The sequence below is a fragment of the Gallinula chloropus genome (assembly GCF_964237585.1).
Source record: "Gallinula chloropus genome assembly, chromosome: 2".
NCBI classification, from domain to species: domain Eukaryota; kingdom Metazoa; phylum Chordata; class Aves; order Gruiformes; family Rallidae; genus Gallinula; species Gallinula chloropus.
Genome location: NC_140086.1, coordinates 23,974,093 through 23,999,892, shown reverse-complemented (window position 1 = coordinate 23,999,892; position 25,800 = coordinate 23,974,093). Strand labels below are relative to the sequence as shown.

The 25,800-nt window shown below is 35.5% G+C and overlaps 1 protein-coding gene across 1 annotated transcript in view; it reads left to right on the top strand.

The window, feature by feature from the left end:
- Positions 1 to 25,800, top strand: part of VPS13B (vacuolar protein sorting 13 homolog B) — a gene marked incomplete at both ends in the record, with an annotated part of 442,808 nt that overhangs the window by 199,356 nt on the left and 217,652 nt on the right. The window contains 3 exons of the mRNA XM_084260382.1: positions 7,304 to 7,451; positions 17,370 to 17,497; positions 24,962 to 25,196. Of these exons, the coding sequence (XP_084116508.1) occupies positions 7,304 to 7,451; positions 17,370 to 17,497; positions 24,962 to 25,196 (511 nt within the window). The remainder of the gene's footprint in view (positions 1 to 7,303; positions 7,452 to 17,369; positions 17,498 to 24,961; positions 25,197 to 25,800) is intronic.

Sequence of the window (25,800 nt, the reverse complement as noted above, 5' to 3'; positions counted from 1 at the left end):
ATTGTGTAGAGTAAGCATCTTCTGTGTCTACATCCTCGCCTGCTATTGCCTCTTAACTATTTGGTGATGTTGGACACAGGTCGGTGTAATTCCCTTCTGAGGGGCAGAACAGGATTTTAATCGAGTAGTAAGACCTCTTTAAAAATTTAGCTTGGCCAAAATGAAATAACAAGTCTACATATACAAAGCACAGACAGGCACAGAGCTTTTGTTGCATGCTTTTGATGTCCTTGTTTTAATGTTTGTTGCAAGTTTATAATTTGTACGTTTTCCCAGTAATAATAGAGGAAACTACTGAAACAGTTTGTAGTAAGAAGTTCTGCTGTCTGTTTGTACAGCGTGTTGTATTATATGCAGCATGTTTTCTTTAAAAGGTGATATGGCAAAGCCACTGCTGCTTATGTTTATATTAGTCAGGAATAGAATTAACATCTCTCTTTGAACTGAGCTTGAGGCAAACTGTTTAGTTTTTTTATGTGTGAAATCTGCAAACTTCATGTTTCTTTACGTTCAGAGGGAACCTCCTGTGCTTCAGTTTGTGCCCATTGCCCCGCCTGTCACGGGGCACCTCTGAGAAGAGCCTGGCTCCGTTTTTTGCATCCTCCCTTCAGGTGTTTTTACAGATTGATGAGGTCCCCTGTGAGCCATCTGTTCTCCAGGCTGAACAATCCCAGCTCTCTCAGCCTTTCCTCATATGGAAGATGCTCCAGTCCCTTAATCATCGTTGTGGCCAGTTGCTGGACTCTCTCCAGTATGTCCATAACTCTCCTGTTCTGGGGAGTCCCCAGCTAGACCCAGAAGTAAGTGAGAGGGGAAGGGTCACCTTCCTTGATTTGATAGCAGCACGAAGAACTTCAGAAGTGGTCCTGTGATATCTGCCAGCTTTCTCAGAACACCTGGGTGCATCCTATGAAAGCCTGTGGACTTATATATGTCTAATTTTCATAGTTTGCTTAATTATTCCCTGACATGATCATCTTCTACTGAGGGTCCATCTTCCTTGCTCTGTCCTTTCCCCCTGATCTCTGGGAGTTGGGATTCAAAGCTGATCTTGTTAGTAAAGACTGAGGTGAAGAAAGCATACAGTACCTCAGCCTTTTCCAGTAGGAAGAGCAGCTTATGAGTTTCCTGATTTGATATCAGTGAGTATTCCTGTAAACAGCAAAATACTTTAGCTGGTGCTTTTTTAATTCTTCTACCCTCCTGCTCCTTTAATTTCTAAACTGAAGTGAACACAAGAAGTTAGATAAAATTGTGTAATAATAATGGGTTTTGTTTCCTGAATTTTGTTATACTTTTATGAAATATGTTTTTGTTACCACCTTTTTTTTAGTAACTGGTAATAATCCGTGAAATTGGAGCAGCAAATTCAAAAGAAATCTTATCCTGCATGATGATTGATGAACCTATGCTATATATTAGCAGGGTTTAAACTGGCACAGAAGCTTTGAGTTCCTTTTTTTTTTTATATCCATGTACGTGTCAGCCAAAATTGGTTTTAATTTTGAAAAATATTTTATATGCATTGGTTTTGTGAAGTGTAGGATTAGTAGATTCCTACACTAGGATGTTTAGCAGTTGGTTACTTGCTGCTTTTTATCAGTTCTTTGACTATTATAATATATGCTTAAATCCTTTGTGTTTCTTGGGTCTGAAACCCCTGTTGAAAAGATGTGCTCTTTAATGCTTTATGAAATGTTAATTCGAACAGGATTTGGGAAAGATACCACTGTAGAGAGCGATTTCTTGTATGTATGTTGTTTACTGCTTGCTAACATTGCTTCCCTGTTAAAAAGCAAAACAAAGCTAAATTTGGAGGTCTTTTATCGAGTAATTTTATTTTGACTATTTTTTAAAAGATTTTTTTCAGATGTGGCTTGGGTTTGGTTTTTTTTTTTCATAAACCAGTGGTGTTTTTTATGTATTTACTCTCTTACAAAAGCCCATACTTAGCCTTGCATAGGTAAATATTTGAAGACTTGATTTTCCTTGGTAAAAATCTTTAGCTATACCTTGATGAGAGACACTCAGGTATGTAAGACTTTTTGCTTTGAGTATATAAATCAGTGCATGAAACATTTCTTTCTCAATTGCACATTGCTGCAAAGTCTTTTTGGCTTGTTAATACTTTTCTTACATTTCTGTGAGATCAAATTACTAATTTTTGTTAAGATAATTAGTAGTGTCTACCTGTACATATATGCATGTACATACATATTAGAAATGTGTATGGCTACATGTTTTTGGCTTTTTTTTTTGCCTGTTCTGTACACATGTGTGTTGTTACCCTATTTAATGAGTATTTCAGTACCAGAGTTAGACGTAAAACCGGAAGTGCAGGGAGAACATCCTTAGTCATACAGGAACAACTAAAGAAAAGGCATTGTACCTCTTCCCAATTCATCCTGCTTTAAAGCACTGGAATGTAATACACCTGCATGGTTCCAGACTCCAAATTTCTCCCTTTTTTAACAGAAAAAACTGTTCTAAATTAACACCTACACCATGGAAGATTGCGTATTCCAGTTCAAAACCAAGCATTTTTTATCAGTTGGGTAGGTAGATTGTAGAACTGGTTATTAGCAATTCAATTTTAATCCTCTTTTCATTCAACTTTTTTCTCTTTTCTCTATTAATAATTTTACTGTGCTATGAAATCCTTTCACTTATTTATGGAAACTTCATTGTGAGCTGAGGATGTTACCAACTCTTGATGGTACATTTTGGGCAATTCTGCATTCAGATGTCTGCACCAGGGCTGTCACTGGAATGTTTGCCTAAGGTGAAATAATGCCTTGATCAATAGACTCATGTAGATCATATAGTTTCTCTAATTTGATCAGTCTTAGGATGGCTTTTGGAATATTGCAGATCTTTGTGTCTCTATGAACCAAACACTTCTTTAATAAATGGCACTGAGTGTATGACAGTGTAAGTTTCAGTACCCAATTTGAACTTCTTTTTTGCTTTATAGCAAAGTTGGCTATTGAGGGTAGAGCTGTGTTACGCCTCTTGTTTAGTTCTAGTTTTTCTCTTCTACCTTGACAAACAGGAGGAGAGGCTTTGATGGCACAAGCATGTTTCTCCAGTAGACATAATTATTTTGGTGTGCAAAGATTTCTCAAATTACAATAGGTTTTGACTTCTGATCATACTTGTAGGCCAAAAACACTGTGTTTATCCTCATCAGGATCTGTCACCTATTACCCCAAGGAACACAATTAAGTTTCTGAAGGTTGTAGGAATGAAGTTATTGCTTACTTAAGGAGCTAAAGCTACATGGGACTTGAACCACCTATCTTCAATTTTCAGAGGCCCCTTGAAACTGCTGATAGAATGCTTTCATCAGTTGGTGAAAATGTGGGTGTTCTTGGCTGACATCAGTTCATCACATAAGTTTGGCAAAATTACAGCTAATCAGTGATTGGTCTTTTATCCCAGCAGAGCACTTCTCTGAGCATACAGGAAATTCCTACCTGAAGCAGTCACAGAATTTTGTTTGAATTAGCAAGTTCATCTGCCAGGAAGAAAGGTGCTTTTGTGAACCCCAGGAGATAGGCATGCTTAATCTTTTCAATTAGAAATTATTTTGATTTTAATTAATACAGTTTTTTTAATTTTAATTTGGGAACTACTTTTGTCATAGCTCTTTGAAGCAATTTAAGTGTGTGCTTATCTCAGAAATCAAAACAATGAAATGTAACTGTAATCAAGCAGTAATTGTAATTTCATGATGTTAGAAAGGTGGGCAAGGTAGGTCATCTTGCTGTTGGAGCTCATTCTGGCACAGCTTGGACAGTCTTGCAGCATAGGTAAATATTCTCTGAGGCAGATAATAATTGCATGACTGTGAGCTTAGATGTTCACAAAGCACCATGTCTTAAGTAGAACGGACATGTGTCCCCATTCCTAAGACTGCCTTAATTTTTCTTCCTGCTTTCTGGTTGCAAGCTACTGTGCGTATACACATGAACCTGTTTGCATACAGTATCCTCCGTATGGAAGAGCTGGGTTTGGTGTAATTTCAAAGCCTTTGTCTTGGGCTGAGGTCTCTGAATTCAACACTGAACAAGGAAGTGCTTATTTTTTTCCTTTAGTGAGAGTACTTAAGTTCCAGGCTGGAATATTTTTTTTGTCTTTGGTTTGTTACCAGGAGGTATCTGTGTAGGCATCCCTCAAATGAAAGCTACTCGTGTGCTCTCTTGGTCCAGTTTTCATTAGAATGCATTTCTTATGTTCCAGGATCTGTCTGCATCCTCCTCAGCCCCACACCAAGGAGTGGGAAGTTGTAAGTCAGAAATAAAATTGTTAATTTCAAAAAATGCCAAGTAAAATACAATATTAATTTATTCTACCCAGAACAAATTTCCACTAGCCTTCTTTACAGGATAACTGAGCTTCAGTTAGTTGGCATATCTCCACATGGATCAGGAAATACTTGGGGCTTGGTATTTTTGGCAGGTGGTTTTTTTAGCTATTATTCTTCTGTGCTTTCTCGGATTTTAGATCTTTATCGTTTCCAAAGTCATGTTTACCCACGCAGTATATAAAAAAAAACAAACCAAAAAACAACCTGTATCCTTTGATCCATTCACATGCATAAACAGTATTCATGTATGCCTGTGTTTTGTGTCCACATACTTAACATGGTGTGTAATCTGTAGGATTGTGTCAATAAAATGTGAATTTGGAAAAGGACAGCTTTCCTGTAGCTTTTAAGCTGCTGCTTAACATGGTAAATGTAATAATTATATTAGAAAAGTACTATGTCTCCTTATTTTGAGTGCTGTGAGTTGTCATTGATCTAGTATTCAGCATATAATGGCTGCCATGGATCATTGCATTGTGGTCAGAACTCTAGAACAGAATCTGGTTTTGACAACAAAACAACCTCACATAAATATTGCCATAGTTCCATAAGTTTATTAAATGGGGTTTTTAAAACCTTTTCTATAACAGTACCAATTAGTAAGCATAAGGCTTACATCCCAAGTAGGTATGCTAAACTTTACGACGTATTACTTTATAGCTAGCTTTTTGGATTCTTGTGATGAAATGCTTATGATAACGCTTGCCTGCAATGTCTTCTTTCCCATCAGATTCATTTTCTCATACAGCTGTGGGGCTCTTGTCATCTGCTATTTCCCAAGCCACAATTTCCTCATCAGTTTGTGGCTAAAACCCAAATCTTGATGATCCTTTTCCATCTAGTTCAGTGTTGATCTTTCATCTTCTGCATTCTTTTAACCAGAAATCTTTTGCCAAAAACCTGACAAGATTGTACTGGGCGTCATCAACAGCAACATCAGGCTTGATTTCAGTGAGCAAAGATGAAACAGCTGTTTCATTGTCCAGATCAGCACTCAAGCACTCAATATTTGGTCATAATTTTTTCCAGCTTTGTCTGGCTATGATAGCCTTGATGTTTTTCCCTATATGAGTGGCGGTGTAACTTATTATATTTTGCTGATCTATTTATTCAGTGGTTCAGAAATAGATACCACTTCTTCAGACAATATTTCCATCCTATTGTCTTTTCTACTGTCTTGTGTTGTCTGTATTCATTCTTCACAGAGTCTTGCTTCACTTTAGCAAGTCAATGTTCTTGCAATGTAATTGCCAAATCCAGAGTTGCCAAATCGCGGCTCAAGAGTTGCCGTCATGGGAAAGCTGCAGATGGCTTTGCCTTACGAAAAGTGGTGTCAGATAAACTGCTCAGTTTTGAAAATAAGTGATGTAAAGTGTGCGACGAAGGTTTACAGAACTCAGCCTCTTTCTGTATGCATGTGGGAAGTATTTCTGTGGTGTAAAGCTTGTCTTTTAAAAGCTGATGGGGTTTGGCTTTTTTTTTTTTTTTTGGTTATGGCTAGAGGACTCCAAAGTGGCATGTTACTGTATTCCAGAATGACTTCTTAGTGCTTTTGGAGATGAAGGTGATGACTGTATGTTCAGAGGGTGAAGGAGAGATGAGAGTTCTGTTTGTCATTGACATTAGTATTTTCCAATTAACTTTGCATACCACTGTATATATAAAGTTGATTGTTTTCACTGGAGTAGGATTAAATAGTTGATTGTCTTTCTTATTTTAATTTACTTTTATAGTGGAAAATGGTGAAGGCGTTTGGAATTCATTCTACTTCAATTAAATGATTTTTCTGTTTGTTTTGGGGTTTTGTATGTGTGCACGTGTTGCACGCTGCTTGATTCAGTGATCTGTTTTCTATTGGAGAGAATTTACAAGTACATTGCCCGCCTCACACGAATTTGTTTCCCACAGAGATTCCTAATGCAACGTGTGAGGTTCCTCATTACCCAGCTATATGGATTACATTTTCACTCCAATACCAACAAAATTAAATTACACAAAAATTGATTAGGATGCATGTAATCCTAACGTCTGATCTTCAGAAAAAGATTTTGTCATCTTTAAATGATAACCCTCTGCAAAGTCAGTGGTAGAAATATTCTGCTTTTATCGACTGGGATACATCTACAGTTTATGTAGCAGCTAATGCTACAGGAAAATGTTAACAGCCACAACTGTACAGCGAAATCAAGGATGCAATTTTCAAAATTATTTCGTCTTTTCTAGTTTACATTTGAAAAAAAAAAAAAAGCAAACCAACCAAAAAGTAAAAACAAAGCCAGTAGACTGAATTCGTAAGTGGATGGACCTCCAGTTCCAGAACCCATGTGGGTTAACACACAATTCTTTTCTAAGCTTAAAATAAGTGTACAGTCCTTCAAACTAGATTTTCATGTCTTCCATTTTGTCATATTTTTGAGCAGTTTGTTATATATTGGTATACTTGTAAGACAAAACAATACTAGTAGTGGTCAGAACTAAGTTTTATATTTAAAATGTGAGGAACAAATATAATGTATAAATAACACTGCATCTCCTCTTTCAGAGTTTAATGAAGGTTGATATATTTCTTTGTGAAACTTTTTGGACCTTCATATCTGGCTAAATTTTCCAGTTTTCATTAAACATTTAGATAATTATTTTGCTTTCATGATTGTCCAGGTTTATTCATGTGCATTTTGATTGGTTAATAAGTTATATTTCACTTTTTTTTATCATAGAACTTTTCTTCAGACTAACAGGACTAAAATTAGGAATAAGTCTGGATGTAGCATTTCATAATTTGTTTTCAAAATCTGTGTACTTCAATGATTGTTTCAAGTTGTCTTACATACATTTCAAAATATTTAGTTTAGGACATGCTGATCACGACAGTGTCATAGTTCTTTATTAATGACTTTTGGTTTTGAGTGGTTCACAAGGCACCTCTTTTTCTAGCAGTCTGTTGGAAGCGTTCCACTTGGTGTGCCGGTAACTCGAAAAAAAGAGGATGAAGCATCAGTTGGAAGTGCACCTTTGGCAAGGCAGCAATCAAATCAAGCCTCCGAGTATGCCAGCAGTCCAGTCAAAACAAAAACAGTAACAGGTATGGTCACTTCATTGAAACTAGCCTTTTTGCCTTTGCAGCCTCCTTTGATAGCAAACATGCACAGTTGAACAGCATCACCTGTGGAAATACTATAGAGCAACTCTCAGGTTTAAAGAAACATCCAGGGAAACTATAACTTTTAAAATTAAAAATAATCAAAGCTGCCTATATGTTTAATTTTGTTCTAATTGTTGTTTAGGTACTATCTTTTGGGCCCTTATAGTTCATGGAACACGTTTTCTAAAATGAGATAAAAGGAGATGTGCCTTCAGTAGTAAATCTGCTAATTTCCATAATATTTAATATTTTAGTCCATAATTTTACTGGACTTTACACATTGTGATTAATCTCATTGATACCAGTTGTCTGTTCATATTGCTCGAAGTTTAGTGTGAATGGAAACCATGATTTTTGCATAAACAGTTAAGTTTGACTGTTTTCAAAATCACTCTCCCATTGAAAACGCATTTGTTGGCACTTCTGTTTCTGGAGTTTATTAAATGATTAAATTTAGGAGTATTTTCTGGCTGCTTAAGAGTTCTAAAATTAAACTTTGTTATCACTGATCAAGATGGTACTGCTTTCTGGAATTTCTAGGCTATTTATTAGTGTAGCACTGTCTGCAAGTAGTAAAGTAGGAAGTCATCCAAAAAAGCATCTATCCAGCTAAGACTTTTAGTAATCCTTCTGAAATACAGTGAACAAATTCTCTTTTCCTTTGCATTGATGTTTATTTCCAGATAATCATGAAGTACTTCAAGATGTTGTCTGCGGAAACTTGAGATTACGATCTTGTCTGTTAGTGGGAGGGTTAATTATTATTTGGGGATTTTAAAGGGCTAAAACTAGAAAATCTGTTTGCTGAATATCATGTGGATTACCATGTTATCATTGCTAGTAAAATAATATATTCATTTCAAAGCCTTATTTCTATTTAATTTATTAATAGCCTTTATTTTAACCATTTGTCCTCTTATTTTTACCTTTTATTTATGAATTTCATTTATTTTTGCCTGTAATGAATTTACTGTGCTAATTAGTCTTTTTCAAACTATATTTATCATCTGTTCTATCAACATCACATACAATTTGTTTCTTCTTGAGTTTAATTGTATCTGCAGCTGTCAATGAAGCACAAAGGTGTAATTAAACATGAGATTGTAATTTTGAATATTTGACATTCAAAGCCAGGTTTTTGCATGAACAGATCCTTGATCAGTTTTTGTTAATTTACAAAATTTATAAAAGTAAGCATGTAGTTTGCAAAAGTAGCTTTGCTCTTCAGAGTTGAAAATTACCGACCCAGTCTGGTATTGGCTCATCTTGATAGTTTTATCTTCAGCTCTTTGTTATTCTTCACCTTGAGTATTATCTTTTCTGCAGTAATGCTCATGCCAGAGCAGTCTACTAAAAGAAATTTAGAAGAAAACAAGTAGTTGCTTGAAAATTTAGAAATTCCCTGACTGTCAGTTTTGCTTTTATTTTGGGTTTTATAGACTCTGGAGATAAAATGCCAGGTTTAATATACCTGAAGCATTTGAAAATTGTGTGTGAAAATGAAGAATAAAAATAGAAAAATTAATGCCAAAGAGCAAAAGCCCTGTTATCCAATGGAATTATTTAAAAGGGGTGCTATTTTTGCTTTGATAGACCACACAGGTTTCTCTTAATTAATATAGAGCCATGCCACAGCAGTGCCATGCAGGCTTGTTCTCTGTATAGCCTCCTGAAATGTCAAAGGATGAAAACTATTCCCATAAAGGTGATTTTGTGCCCTGTTTGTCAGGGTCAGCCTTGCGCTGGAAGATTTGGGGTACAGTTACAGTGAGTGGAAAAGGTTGGATGGATGCAGATGTGAAAAGATGAGATCTCATTCTCAGAGAAGTTTCAATGGATCCTTACTTTCACAGTTGGCTTGTTTACAGGCACATAGTATGCTGGAATATGGTGCATGAATGACTAGTTTAACAAATTAGACGTAGAGTGACTGTGATTCTTCTGTGTTCTGATTTTTCTGGGCCCCTTGCTCCCTCATTTTTTCACTTTTCAGCTGCTTTCTGCCTAAGTTGTCTTTACTTGTTTTTCTTGCCTTTCTAAACCAGGAATACCACACCAATTAGAGGTCTAGGATGTATAATGCCTTGTAAGCCTCAGGTGTCTTAATCGTCAAGGCTCTAGCTAGAGATGCCTTGTCAGAAAACCGAGGTTCCTACATTGCTAGCAAGCACATACACATTCTTTGCAGATTGAAAGAGGATGCATCTAATAATCATCCTATTAAGGTGGTGACTTTGAATCTATCCTTTTCAAGTCTTGCGTGACCTCAGCAGTCACTCCCTTGAGAACTGCTAGAAACCAACCCTATGTATTAAACAAAACCAGTTTGTAATCACAGCTGTAAAATGATTTAAAACATTGATCTTGTGTTCAGTTTATTAGTTAATGGCTGCTGAGATCTTGCCAAAAATGAAGCATGGGAAAAGAGCAAACCTACTATTTATATAGTATCTGTCTGTGAAAATCCAGGGTTTCTGTTCTTAAGTCTCAAATTGTAGTTATTTATAAATTTCCTTAACTACAGAGGTTTCAAAAACAGAGTAAGATAACAGAATATATGGTTTAAATTTTGTCTGATGTGGCTGTGAGTAAGCAAGGAGATAAAGAATATTAAGAAAAAAAGTTGTATTTACCTCAGTATCTCCATCCACCCACTTCTCTGATTCTCAGCAATTCAGCAGTTCCAGTAAATTCAGTGAATAGTGATTTGCAAACCCATAGCTGTGTGTAAAAATGTAGCTCTTCTATCTGGATAATGTCAAAATGATTGATATATGTTTGTATAAGCATGTCATATATATACACATATGTAGCATATGCTGCCTACCTATACAGGAAGATATTCTGGGCTGCAGTAGGTGGATAGGGCAGGCTTTGAAAGCCATCCTGTGCACACTACTGAATAATGATTAAAACCAAAGTATCTGTTTTCACACATTCAAGATGGGTTCTCATTCATTACTAAAGTAACTTTTAGACTTCATTCATATTAAGTTACTAAATTATTATAATTATTTTCACTTCTTTTTGAAAAATATAACAACGTTTTCCATGTTTATATATGGTGGGGTGTTTGGGTTTTTTTTACTGCCTTCAAGTGATTACTGTTAGGAGCCATTACACTGAAGTTTAATTTCATCAATATTTAGCCATGCTTGGAAGTAACTGTGGTATCCCAGACCCAGATACTTCTCTCCTTTCTGTAGGAAAATAACCAAAGAAAGATCCCAACCTTTCCTTGCAATCACTTCCGAACATTTGATAGCGTAACTATAATGACATGCTTAAATATTGGTCATTAGATACTTCCTATAGCTGGAACCTCTTGCTTGTTATGAGAAGTGTTAATAATTTGATTTTGAAAGCTTTACTCAAGTAATTATTAAAATTCCTTGAAAGTACACATGAGATATTTCTGAACTGCTATTAAAAACCTCTCCATACAAGCAGAGAAAATAAGCAGCTTTACATGTAGATGTGTCTCTCTTATTGAGGCAAACTGATTCTGTGCTGACTGTTAAAGTTTCATCTTAAACTATCTATCGAGTACTTCGTGGCAGAACCTGTACTTAGCAGGACTGGATGCAATTATTGATTTATTTTTTCCTAAAGTACAACTAGAATACTGAACTAGATTGCTGCTAAAATGAGCTGTTGGAATGCAAATGTGAGGGAAGTCTGGCTGCTACAAAATCAATGGATTATATGAAGTACTTGAATTAGTAGGTCACTATTTCTGCTCAATGAACTGCGTGGTTATGGTTTATTCATGCCTGCTATGAAATGCACGACTGATGATTTATTTGGGAAGATGAATGAAATTAAGTAGATGCTAAATAGGCAAAGTAAAATGTAGGAATTTAAATCTGATCTATGTTCACCTAGGATGCCTGAAAATACTAGAATTTTTGTATTCTAGCTCTTGGATTATTTAAAAGGAAGATCTTCAGGTACAGATGATTTATAGTAACTTAAATGGCTGGACAGTCACATTGAAAATTAATTATTGTGAGTTTTCATAGCTAGTAAAGTGTTTGAATTTTGGTTTATGATGGCATGATTTCTTCAGTTCAGTGTGTGGATTTCAAAAATGTTATTTAGACAAAGCCAGTGTAGTATACCAACTACACTTTCTGTATGGAGAAATTCAGAGCTGAGAGGGAAAGAATGAGTGTTTATTTTTAGATTATATTTAAAAGACTGAGGCACTTTCCCTCCATTTTTAAAAAAGGTAGAAAACTAGGCACAACAAAAGTTCTGGAAAATCCAAAGGCTGAAATTATTATTTCATAGTATAAAATATATTTGGTATGGTTGGTGATGCTAAGATAAATTCAGGGGTGGACTTTAGATAAAAACACAAATATATCACATTTTTATAATTACAAATCTGGTAGTGCAGTTTTGCCTATGAAAGACTCCTATTGATTTGTATGAAAGTATCCTTTTTTATTTTTGTTCCCAGAACTAAGTAGGTGGTTTTTTTCAAAAACAGTGCAGCAATCGTTAAAAATTCGGTGGGAGAAAATGCTAACTGTAGCCATACCCTAGCTAAACTCCACTTTCACACAACAGGTTCATTTTTGCTTCCACAACAAAGTTAATAACATATTTGTCTTTGTTTACTGATATACATTTACTCTAGGACAAGACATGTTGGGTAAAAAAAGTCGAAAGCCTCAGTATTTTAACACCTGTTCTGTTGGTAACTCATTGAATGGCCATTCTAATTTAGTTGCTACACCCTGAGTATAAAGGACTTGCTCTGGCTAGTTGTCAGAGACTGTGGGGCTCAATTAACATCTTGATTGCTAAAGGTAATGTATTATCTGCACCATTTTTTAAGAAGAATGCAAACATGTACAAAGCCCAGTAAAGAGATTATTTATGCAAAGGCTGTTCTGTGTGTGGGCAAACGTATTGCATATTTTTATAGGCTGAAAAGGACTGCCTGCTGTTATTTAAAGGAGTTATTGCTTTTGTTCTCAAGCATCCTAATGAAGAGTGCAGACATTTTTACATACAGATCATTGTAGTCCATCCTTATGAAAAAAATACATCTCAGTTACATGACTAATTCAAATATTAGTCACCCAAGAATGGGGGATAACTTGTCTTGATACTGCAAAACTAAAATGTCAATGTTTCTGAAACACTTCTGGTGGTTCAGAAAATATTAGTAAATACACCTAATGGTTTCAGTGAGCCTGCTATTTAGATTAACTTTTTATTTTTAAATTTCACTGTGGGAAAAAGTAGTACATTAAGATAGGAAATATTTTTAACAAGCTATTCCCCTGTGGTCTTGCAATTTCTTGTATATATATCTAATGGCTTAATATTAAATCATCAAACAAAATTATTATATGGAAATGCATTCCATTGAGCAGAATTTGTTACTTTGGCCATCATATATATACATATATATATATACACACACACGCACACAAATGTGTGAATCCTTTGTAATGCCGTCATATATCTCTATGTAGAGACATATATGTTTAGTTCTGTTGTGTTGCAAATATAAAAATATGTATATTTATGAGGAAAATTGGAATTCAAACCTAAGGACAATCAAACTTTTATCTAACAGGTTTCACCGAATTTTTACATTTTGCACAGTATTATATGTGGAAACTAAAACTGGCTGGTTTACAGGAAACAGCAAGTTTTAAGGAGATGGTGGATTTTGGGTTTGTTTGCTGTTTATTGTTTTTTTTTTTTATATTTTCAGGGGGGTTTCTGGGGGGGTTGTAGTTTTTGTTTTGTTTCAGAAGAAACCAATTAATCTTTCACCAAAAAAATCTGCTGGCTGTTTAGATTTTTTTCAGAGTTGTTTGAAGCTTGAATTTTCTCCTCCACTGCATTTTAATCTCATTTCTAATCCCTTAGACCCCTTGATCATTTCCTTAATAGCTTGCATTTCTTGCAAAAGCCTTGGTATTTTTGTTTTAATTTCTGATAAAAAGCAATATTTAATGCATGAAATAAAAAAATCCCAATGAGTTTGACACTATGGAGATTATATCTCATTTTAGCAGAGGAAAAGAAAATCTTTCCCGTAAGAGCTGTATCAATACCTTTCCTTATATTTTCTCCTTAGATTTCTTTCTTCTTTTAAATACTATTGATGTTCATGTGTTTTGCTGTCATGGCCTCTTAGTTGCTGTGATTAGTTTGCAATATGATTTTGCTCTGCATAACTGGGTTCTGATGTGTGAGAAGCTGTATGGCAGGTGATGCAGTGTGGGAAGGAAAGCTCACCCAGCTTGTTGAGGTCATACGGCAGAGGCATTTTGAGTATGGTCCATACAATGGGATGCTGTAGGGACTGTCATACTGCAAGCCTCTGCCTGGATGTCTGTCTGTGAACCTTCTTTCAGTAGGAGCTCTCTGAGCTTTTGGGGATTGCTGGAAGTACCAGTCTGCCTGCAGCAGGATAACCCTTTCAAACCAGAAAGAAGGTGCTGCCCTCTTAATGTGTGAAGTATCAGGCTCACAGCGGGCCAGGAGAATTGAATCGTTTTGTGCCAAAGGGATGAGACTTGATCTGTACCACATACAAATTAAGCATAAGGTATTAGCATGGTATTTTACCTCCCTTTCATTCAGTTGTTAGCTGTAAGGAGAGAGCATGAGGCCAGTGGTGAGTATGAATTAGCAGTAGTCCTCAACTCAGTAGTGGAAAACCTTTGAGCTGTGGTCTTATCTGCTTTGATTTATTTAAGGAAATGTCTATTTGTCCCAAACTTTTGCACTTCAAAAGTTTTATTTTCCTCTTTGTGCTCCTTAGGTCACTTAATATTAATAGTACCATTTTCCCTAAAGATATTTTATATAAGTCTTTAAAATTTATGTATTTTATGGATCAAACTTGTAAAGCAACCAGTTTCCAGTAATCTAAAAAACACAAAGAAGGAGGCATATGTATATCCAAGAAAGACACCTCTATCTAGAATTTATACCTCTATGTCTTGTTTAGTGGCATCTCCGATGAAGAGGGTACATTTATGATTAATTTTGCAAGATTGCCACTTGGAATTCCCTCTATACTTCAACCAGAAATTTTGAAATGAGTTACGAAGACTGCTGCTCTTGGTAGCTCAATCCCTATTGACCTGACCAGTACTTTTTAAAAAGCTGTTTGTTACCAGTGTTCTGAAGGCGATGGTGAATGTGGCAGCCTCAGAGTGACTGATAGTTGATTGAAATAGTCGTGGTGTATATTTTTACAGAAATACCTGTTACACAATATAGGACTAGAAGAGGAGAGTAGAAATTTTTTGTGTTCCTGTGCACTGTTTTTCTTTAAAATTCCACTTGCACGACCTCAAGCAAAACCCTCTTCCTTCTTTTTCTTGTCGTCAGTTTGTAAATATTTCATGCAAATCATATTTTCTATCTAGCTGTTGCTGACTGGCTCCTGGCTTCAACACAAGACCGATTACAGTGCCAGGAAATGTTCCTAGGTTTTCAGTTCAGTAGTAGCTGAGTAGCATAATTATTTTAGGAGATTAACCTTCATACTGAGGCAGATGGAGCTGATCCAGTCTACATTGTCTACTATAGAGGACTAGCCAAACACGTGATAGCTACACCAGGCTGCTACAGTCTCATAGTGACTGTCATCTACTGATGGTCCTTGCCATAGGGAATTAAGACATTGTTCTGTTCCATCATCCCTTCAGACAAAACTCTGGGACTTACCAGTACATGAACAGAGGACTTCTTTTCAGGAGTTATTCCTGTGCTTGTTTCTTCTTTCCACTATGAAACACTCTTATGACTTCTCTATTTTCCATGATTTCTGGTTGAGTGGTTCCTTACCTGTTTGGTTTCTTTTTCTTGGTCTTACAGTTGAATATGGCATATTACAGTGAAGCTGTTTCAAATTCCAGAAACATCCATGACAGACAACAGCTTTGCTTTAGATCCCACTCACAAGGAATGTGCTTGTTCAGTGACATAGGATGTTGATTTTCCCTGCTGATTGTGCTGTAGAATTTAGTTTTATATTATATTTATCTGCTCATCCTGACCTGAGGCATTCCTACCTGTGAAATTTCCAGTCTCACAGTGACTTTGTATGCCCTTATCAGCACTTGTATTCTGAAGTTCTGTGCTTTTTTATTTCAATATTTCTTGATCCTCAAGCTGTTCCCAATTCCTACCTTGTAGTATATGTAGTGTAGGGCCTGACTGCACAGAGAAGATGGTGTGAACTGAGGTAGGGTAAAAAGTTAAAGCAGAATAGCTATTCTTCACTGAACGTCTTTGTTTTAACTTAATCTACTCATAATGTGGATGCCATAAAAAGTGTCCACATGAGAAAATACTAGGAAATAGCTACTCCATGCCACATTTCCATGTGAATAATTTACTTGTTTGTCTCTCAGCACAGATGACAGCAAAAAAATCCTGAAATGCAATGTTTTTTACATTTTCATGATCTAATTTTCATATGTTAAATTCCTAATAGATCCATAATTGGAAGCAGAAATATCTGAGAGGACTAGTTATCCTGCAGCCACAAAAATTCCTTCACTCTTTTGACAGTTTAATAAAGTTAATGCTTCTCTCTCTTTTCTGATGATCAAAAATATTATTTGTTGAAGGATTTTTTTCAAGACTATTAATCAACACTACTCATTTCTAGCCTTGATGGGAAAAATGCCACAAATTAATTTCTCAAGTCGCATTAACATTGCACGCTCTTGGCAGAAATTCAGTTCTCAGATGTTTAATTTTTAATTCCTTGTGTGTTTCCCTGCGATCAAAACTAGCTGAAGAACCAGTGATACATATCAAGGGTCATACGCTTTTGCTCACCTGAGTTGAGTTGATAGCATAATTTTGGCTTAAGGATTTTTCTTTGGTTTGTATGCCACAGATTTATCCTAGTTGTATAACTGAGAGACATAATTTGTCACACTTGTGCTGATTCCAATTTAGTTTAAAATGAAGTCATGAAGAGTTCATAATTTATTCCTGAAGTTTTGTCAGCTCAAGAACATGTCGGCCGATACTAGACATGTTAGAGGCTGACAATAATTTGGTGGGTATCCTAAAACACAGGAAGTAGGATATTGTGGAAGAGATGACAGGAGAAACTATGTACCACTTATACAGTCTTTAATAAATTTGTAGTTACTACTTGATGTCCTCACTAGTCCTCTTTTGAGGTTCTACTATGCTCAAATTCAATTAAATGCTTCTATTATCTAAAATCTTTCCATATTCATGTTACTGAACAACTAACAATTTAAAAAACTTTCTCTTTTTGCTAGAGAACAATGGGTTTTACTGAAATATTTACCACTTTAGTAACTCTAAGCTTGACAAAATTAGAAGAAAATAATTTTTAGGTGTCTCTTTTGCAGCATACTCAAGTTCTTAAGTGATTTTTTTTTTAAAGAAAACAAATCAAAGGCTGTAATTTAATATGGGCTGTCTTTCATTTCTTTCATGACTTTAGAAAACCAACACCTTATTAGATTACTCTGGCAGCAGTGCATGTGAAAACCTCTTGGATCGCTATTCTGTCATCAGATAGGTTATCACACTTTGAAAACTGTCTCAATTTGTTTAGGTCAAGCATTCTTCATAATTTCTTAGCAGTTTATGTTTAAAAATCTGTAGGCATTTCATTCATTACATTTCTTACAAGGCTTAACTGTTACAGTTATATTGCCAAGTTTAGACTAATAATGGACTCGCTATTATTACAGACATAATGAGACACATAATGAGAGGAAATCTCTCTTAGAATTCAAAATAAGTCATCTTTTTCTTTGCTGCCAGTCATGTATATTAGTTATGTATTCTTTGTGTAACTGAGTTTGTTGTTTGTGTTAGAATCTCGCCCTTTGTCACTTCCTGTGAAAACCATGCTGAACTCATCTGAAAGCTGCAGAAGTCCTGAAGAAAGAATGAAGGAATTTATTGGAATAGTGTGGAATGCAGTTAAGCGCCTTACGCTTCAGGTAAGATGAAAAGGAAGTGAAAAAAAGCTATGTCTTTCCAAACTTTATGATACTTTTTATGCATCCTAGTGCTTTTTATTAGATGGTTTTTAAAGGAGCTCCCAAGTTTTATTGTCTTATTTCAGTAGTTTCAAAGTCGTAAAGAATGAAAAATAAAATATAGAATTTTGGTAACTTAAGCCAAGAATGCCTTGGATTTAGAATATTAGTTTTCAGAATACTTTTTATATCTAAGGGCTTAAAAAAAGTATATATGAAGAAAAAAATGCTTGTCACACTTTTCTGTATTATAAACATAGTTATGTGTCTTTTAAACCACAGATGGATTTACAGAATACTTTGCTTAGAAAATATTTGAGGAAAGTGTTTATGGTAAATATTTTCTTGGGGTCTATGTTACAATATGATGCTATCCAGTGATGGTTCAGCACTTTACTTGTCTACCTTTTCATAAAGGACAAGTAGATGACCACTGAAATTAAGTCTGCTCTAGATGGTGACTGCTGATCAGCATAAGCAGAGATTTCGTGTAGCAGTATATGCAAATGCATACATACATACATACATACATACAAAAAAGGCCACGTTTTCAAGTTCAGTGTTAAGATTATGTGGTCTTACCTAGGTGGCTTAGAAATGCTAGAACTGGGATGCGGTTCTTCCAAGTATATATCAAGTGCCTGCTTAGGAATTACCCTGATTTAGAATGACTTTCATCTGTGCATTTTGAACAGGACATTCTAGGAGAATGCTATTTTAGGTTATATCAGTAAAGAGCCATGAAATTAGTTTTGTGTTAAAATAAAATACCTCCCTCCTCCCCCCCCCCCCCCAAAAAAAAACCCAATCCCAAAACCCCAAACAAATAACACAACAACCAAACCCAGAATCTCTCCTATTTCTGACAGAAAGTAATCACTCAATGTTTGTTCCTTCTTCCTACCAAGGAATGTATTTATTTCTACACAGGCTTTATCCCAGAACCTGTGTTTGTTTTACTCCTCTTTCAAGCAGAAAGTACTTTGGGCTCAAAATGTTAGAAGTTTGAAAGTTTATGTTTTGCCTGAGCAAGAACTTCAGACTTAGAACTTGAATGAAGAACACATTGATGTTGAGGATGAGCTTTCTGCTAACTCTAGTTTTCAGCACCAGCCCTTTCATCATTGTTTCATGAGTATTTTGCGTATTTTCCTTTCATTCTTAGTATTGTCACCATGGGCCATTAAAATGGCTAGATAAGGGGAGCCAAGAGAGATAATTTGTAAGGTGTTTGAAGGAAACAGTGTGTTTTTGTTATGTGTCTGGGTGGTACCTAGCACAATGAGTGTCCCTGTATGAATAAGTCTTACAGTTTGAGTCATAATAAAAATAATACAATAATGGAGATGATGAAGAGCCGGATCCTTTAGAAATGAGTCAGGACTAAGATATTCTGGTCATACATTTTTCAATGTTACTTGAGCAGCCAGCAAAGTGAATTTGTTTGGAAGAATGGTGAAGATACTGACCAGCTAAAAATTAAATTTGTCTGCTGCCAAATAGAAAAACTATAGTAAAAAAAAGTTTCTGATCAAGGTAGTGGATATTTTGTGGAGATGTAGGCTGATGACAGTGGTAGGCACATATTTTCTCAGAGAGTAATTTGTGAATATATTGCTGCTCTCACATAAAATACTCATGCATTATCACTAATACTGGCAGAGGATTTTTTTTTGTATTAGATACTTCTGGTGTTGGTTACTTTTTACAGAATTTTCTGAAAGGTATTTGTGTTTTTAATATTGATCATTAATGAATATGAAATTATATTTTTAATTCTTAACCTGTGTTGAATTTAAAATGTCCCTATGAATTCATAGAACAGTTTACACACTTCTCATATGTTTCATCCTTATGCTTAATCAAAATTAAGCTTGGTAAATTATAAGCCGGTACCTTGCCAGAAGGACAATACGTGTTACGAGTGAAAAGTTTCAACAGACTCCAAGGAAACACCACAGGAAAAGTACAAGAACGTGCTTCCAAACAAATATGCAGTAGTCCTTCTTTGTGAAATATGCAGGATTTACAAGTATGCTTGCTGTTCTTTAATTATTGCTAGTACTCCCTTTGTTTTATTTCAATGTATTTTTCAAGGCATGAATGCATATATATAGCTTTTTTCCTTTAATACCCCCCTAACTGGGAAAGCTGGAATTTGTGCAAGGCAAAGTACAGAGGATAAGATTATGAACGTTATGACTCTGTTTTTCAATTGAAGTACAATATATTTATTTTATTAAACATAATATGCATTTTATTAAACACATAAATGCATTTATATGCTAAATTCATACAGATTTTCCCTATTTTATTATCATTTGGCATGAAAAAGGCAAATTTCTAGAATATTTTGTCTGGTTAAATGCTGGAGCACTTAGACCCTAAGGTTTTTTTCTAAAGCTATTTTCATGTTCCTGGATCTTTTATTAATGCAATTGTAGAACAGAAAAATCTGTAGTTGTCGTCAGATAAAACAGAACTTCATAACTTAAAATCATCAAAGGATTATTCTTTTAGTGGAAGTTTGAGTAAGTAAATGTGTTTGGAACCAAAGTAACTGGAAAGTTTATTTTGGATCCAAAGCTGATACTCGCTTAGCCCTAACCCTGGCTTGCTCATGACAGAATATTGCATGAAGATTTTGTGCATTGGAGTTGTGGTAAGCTATTAGTATTTAAGTGAAAAGACTTTCATACTTAACTATAAAAAGTTGGTTTTATTATTTAGTTGTTGTAGGATTTTATATGCAGCCTTGAAGTCTTTTTGGCAGTTACACTGTGTAGGAGGGTAATACTCACTTTCTACGTTTTCTTGATGCTAATAGTTGCTAAAATTTTGGAGCAGTATAAACACAATTATTTTTAATTGGTTGTTAATGCTGAGTTCCAGTGAGAACAATGATGGATCTGTATTAAAAGCAAATGAATTAATGAGTAATGTTGCAGTGAATGCCAACAAAATAAAAGTGTAATTATTACATGTAAAACTTACCCAGATATTCCACATGCCTTTAAATATCCCTGAAATTATTTGAGAAAATGAGTCTGTTTCCTGAAATTATTGAAAATAATATTTTCTTTAAAGCACCTAACTCACACAAAATTTTAGTCAAACCGAAACATTGATTGAAAGAACAGAAATGTGATGATGAGATTGACTAGAGCTCCTTTTCTTTGAATGACGGTCTGTGTTTTGGTGTCAGGAAGAGATCCTGTGACTTGTAACTTAGAAGTTGTAGCTCTCACCTGTTACTCAGCAGTTATGAGACAGAATGGTTTCTTATGTTGGTTACATACCATAAACTGACAAAAACAAAAATTTTCCAGAAATAATTTTAAACCATTTTTAAAATCATGTGTTCTTGTAAAATAATAGGAATACTGTGTAGTGCTAAGATGATGTGTTTTAAGGATCAGCTGCATTTTCTTTGACCCTTATTTACATTCATTTATGTGGACAGGTATCCTGCTTTCTTAGTTCTCTTACTCCTGTGCTCCGCTTTCCATTTTTGTAATTTTTTCTTTAACTTCAAAGCATGAATTTGTGGCCTGGCTTTTTACATTCTAACAAGCAGCACGTGTCTAGCTCAGCTGCAGATGGTCTCACTAGGTACAGCTGATTTGGGTGTCAGAGGCTGAGGGATGGTCTTAGAACCAGAACTCCTACGTGAGGTGTGTAATGGTGTTTCTTAGCAGTTGTGGAAGTTACTGAGAGCTTATATTCTGTACTTGAAACTCACAGAAAAACACAATAGTCTTGCTGCCAAGTGCAGGTGATAGATGATGCTTAATGAGGAGAAGCCACCTTTATGTGAGTGTCACCTTTTGGGTCATCTTCAGTGCTTCTCATTGGTTTCCATAGCTGTAATATGTGGGGTATGGAAGGGAATCTCCTTATGGTATCACTATCATGGAAGGCTATAAAGACTACTACAACCTGTCCCTCTTTGTGGCACTTGTGCAGGATAACTGGAGTGTCATTTGTTTTGTTTCACTTCCTCCCACCCTCCTCAGTTAGGGTTACAGAATTCTTCAGCAGTGCATATTCTGCTCTATCAAGCAGTATTTTCTTTTTATAAAATATGAATTAAAAATACCCCATTTGTTCCAGTAACTTAAAACTTTCCTTTTTATACAACAGTCTTAAAGTGATTGCACTATTTTAGGCTTACATATTAGTAAGGTTTAGAGCAATATTCTGTGTGTAACTTTTAAAAAGTAGAAAGGAAAATACTGGTTGCTTCATTGGCTTATCATTAGTGTACGTTACTTAGTGTGTATAGGCCTTGACATAATAGAAATGAAAATAGAGGGTGATTCTGTTTCAAGAATTTGTAATAATTCCTTCTCTTTAACACATGAATGTGTTCAGTATTGGCAAAAGAACACGTTGCTACCAAAACTGAAATAAGATCCTTGAAACAGAAAGGATGTTGCCATGGAAAAATGAAGTAACAGTCAGTGCAGCTGCGAAGCATTAATGAATAGGATATTTTTTTAAAAGATCATTTGTGTTTGGTGTGGCTTGGAGGGTCCCAACCAGATGGTTTCCATGAACAGGATCTGACCCCCAGCTTGAGGACTTCTTACTGGCAGATTACTTCATTTTCTTTCCCTTGGATTGTCAGATCCTTACATTAATGCAAGATTTACTGCTGCAGATTTATATTCAGTTACATAAATCAGTCACATTTTACATTAAATTCACAATTTTAGACACACAGTTTAACAGTTATTTAAAAAGTGTAAAAAGATTTATATGATAGCTTTAATATATGCTATTGATGTAGTTTAATTTTAAGAATTTGGATTACATATATTTTAAAGCACTTTCCGATTGGTGAAGCAACCTGTAGCGCACATTCTCACTTTTGTCCGTCAAATAATTCCATCATTTGAGGTGCACTCTTCCAGTCCTTCACTGGAACTGCTTATTAGACAGATCTCCAGATTGACAGATAAACGTACACAAATTCTATTGAAGTTGATAGTTGTGTGTAAGCAAAATCTGCCTCTGAGAAATTCAACAGGTGCAATTCAGTTTTACACTTACTGGGCCCTCAGGCATCCAAGTTAGTAATTTCTTATGTAATTACAATGATTGCGTGATTTGCCCTACGAAGCAGAAATTTGCCATATGGTCATTGTGTTGGCCTTTGAAATCCCGCAAAAATGTTTTACAAAATTCATTTATTCATATAAAAGTTTAAAGGAACCACGAGCCAGCCAATCATATCTGTAAGCAAATCTGTAATGTTATGTATGTAGTTCCTGATGCTGTCATGTAAAGCCCACCAAAGTTCATGGTCCATCTCCTGTTCAGTTCTTGGAAAATGAATGGTAAAGGAGCCTAGATAAGCAGGAATTTCCATCAGGTATTTGGAGTGACACTGTTGTGATTCCAGTTCAATATTTTTGATATGGCAAAGTAAAACAAAACAAAAAATGATGTGAAGAACTCGCCTTCTATACAAAGCTGTACTGAAGTGTAAATTAAGTGTAAAATCTCTACTGTGTGTTGAGTTCTTTTCTCAAGACTACACTGTAAAACATCTCCTGTAGATTCTGCTGCTGGTAATGTGATGGAATATCCAAGTTGGTAGAATTTTTTTATTATTATTACCACATGTTTTTTATATCCAGGCAGCATTTGATTTTAATCATCATGGAGATATATGTGTGTGTGTGTGTGTGTGTGTGTACACACATGAGGCATGAATGATTTGTTGTAAACTGTTTACTCAGCAACTGCACTGATAAAACAAAAGTTATGCTGATCATAACTACTTTTGTCATCTATTTATCATTATCCCACAACAGCTTGACCTGCAACCTATTACTAATAGACCTGAAAACGATCTAATGTGTTGCTGTAAAAATCTTTGCAAATTGACACAATGACTAATTTAGCAGTTTAAAAAAAAAAATCCAAATCTGTTACATCTGTAACAATACACCGTTGCTTTTCATTCAGTATAAATAAAGTACACTCTGCAACCTTGGATCAATAAACTACTTACCAAAGATGTAATTAACTTCATTTTACAACTCAAACAGTTCTAAAACTAGAAACAAACACAGACTTCATGTAACAATGTATTTATTTTTGCAAATTCTACTTATATTTTTCTGCAGTGAATTCTTGTCAGATTGTCTAAGCAAAAGGCACACAAATGCTGAAATAAAGATGAATATCTGTGTTCTCCTCACTAGGCTGGCAAAGCGCTTACGGTGCTGGGGAATCTCAGCTCTATTGCAAATCGCTGTTGTGGACTTGAGGGACTGTTAGCCTTCAAGGGAGGGTATGGAATACAAACCTCGGTTATCAGTTTTTAAGCTGTGATGTCTTTAATGATGTCAAATTGAAAAAGCCTGTTACATAAGTTTACAGCAAACAAATGTTCTTTTATCACAGCTACAAACAACATCTTGTCTTCAGCATTTTATACACTAGGCTTTTCCAAACAATGTGAAGAAATGCACTGAATCTTAGCTTGTACTCACTTAACAAAGCATTCAAGTATGGAGGCTGTTAGGGCTATTTGATATCCAGGTGCAGAATATTATTTGTGAGAGCCAAGGAAGGCTAACTGTTGTCTGGAGCTTACACCACCTCTAACAAGTAGTGATGAGTTCAGTTCTTGGTTGGAGCTCACTGAGCCTTGCTAGAAGCTCGTAAGGAAATGACAGAAGGGTCAGAAATGTTTCAGGGTAACAGGATTGCTTGAAAATAAGGAACAAATAAGTTCTATTGCATATGAAACCATATGCAGTGCTTCTGATTTGCAATGAAAACAGGACAAAAGCTGTATAAACTTTGTGAACTTCATTCCTTTCTCTTTATGTATGTGCCTGTTCATTTGTTTTAAAGTCAGGTTTTTTTTGCTACAGTTTATGTTTTTCCTAGTTTATCTGATGAATAACCTTTTTGTACATGCTCATTACTGTTGACTACAAAGACAGAATTTTCCCTGAAATAGGTCTTTATGGAAGTTACAGCATGTAAAATCTTGGTTAGTTCTAGAGGCTTAGCTACAGCTAACAAACGCTAAAGAAATGCAAAAAGAGGAGGGCTTTCCCAGCTCGATTGTGAGAACGTTTTCTGACTCAGTTATGCTTCTTGTAAAATGCTGCTGAAATGTAGATAGACATATGTTCCATTTATTTGGCAACACCTTTCTGATAAAATTTATAGACCAAGACCGCAATCATACTGCTTCTTCCCTCTCATAAGTTACAGCAATATATTATTTTCCTACATATTGTGTCAACTTCTCTCTTAATTCAACTAAAAGCTAAGACTTTTTTCAGTCAACTGTCATAGATGAGTAACTTGAGATTTTGTACCGAGATGAGTGCTTCACACAAGGGGAAAAAATTATAATCTGTCTCTAAGAAATCTTTCCTGGCTTTGTTTTTTCAGCTTGAAGTTCAATCTTGTTGTGTATTCCTTCCGAATGATAGCCTGCCTTCCCCAAGTACTATTGTATCGGGTGACATTCCTGGGACTGTGCGAAGCTGGTACCATGGACAGGCCAGTATGCCTGGCACACTTGTCGTCTGCTTGCCCCAGATAAAAGTTATGAGTGCTGGACACAAACACATGGAACCATTGCAGGAAATTCCATTTGTTGTTCTGAGACCCATCCTGGAAGAAGGTAATGTGATAAACTCAAAACAGCTTCCTCTTAGATTTCCAATTTTTTTTATTATTATTTATTTTAATCAAAGTTATCTTCATTTTCTTCCAAAATCTTATGATTTTTGTGCTGCTTTTTTAACGGTATGTTCTGTATTATGGATGGCTAGAAATAGTAGTGACAAGCTTTGCTCCACGGTGATCCAAACTCATCATCAGCTGTTTCTGTGATATGTTCTGTATGTTTGTTGAAGCCAAAAGATTTCAGAAGTACAATTTTCATCTTCATTGGTTTTGTCATTTGAGTTGCTGTGTAGCCATAGTTGGTTGGACACGGGAGGGGGCAGTGAATTGTGAATTGCAAGACAGAATGGAGTCAGGTTAGGAGAAACTTATCATGCCATCTTTTTTGACCAAAAAAAAGTCTTGGATCTAACTTTCATACTGGATATTAGGAAAAAGTTATTTGCTGAGAGGGTGGTTTGTCACTGGAACAGACTCATCAGGGAAGTGGTCATCAACCCTGTCAGAGTTCAAGGAGCACCCAGATGACGCTTAGTCATAGGATTTAGTTTTAGGTAGTCCTGTGAGGAGGAGGGAGTTGAACTTTAATGGTCCTTATG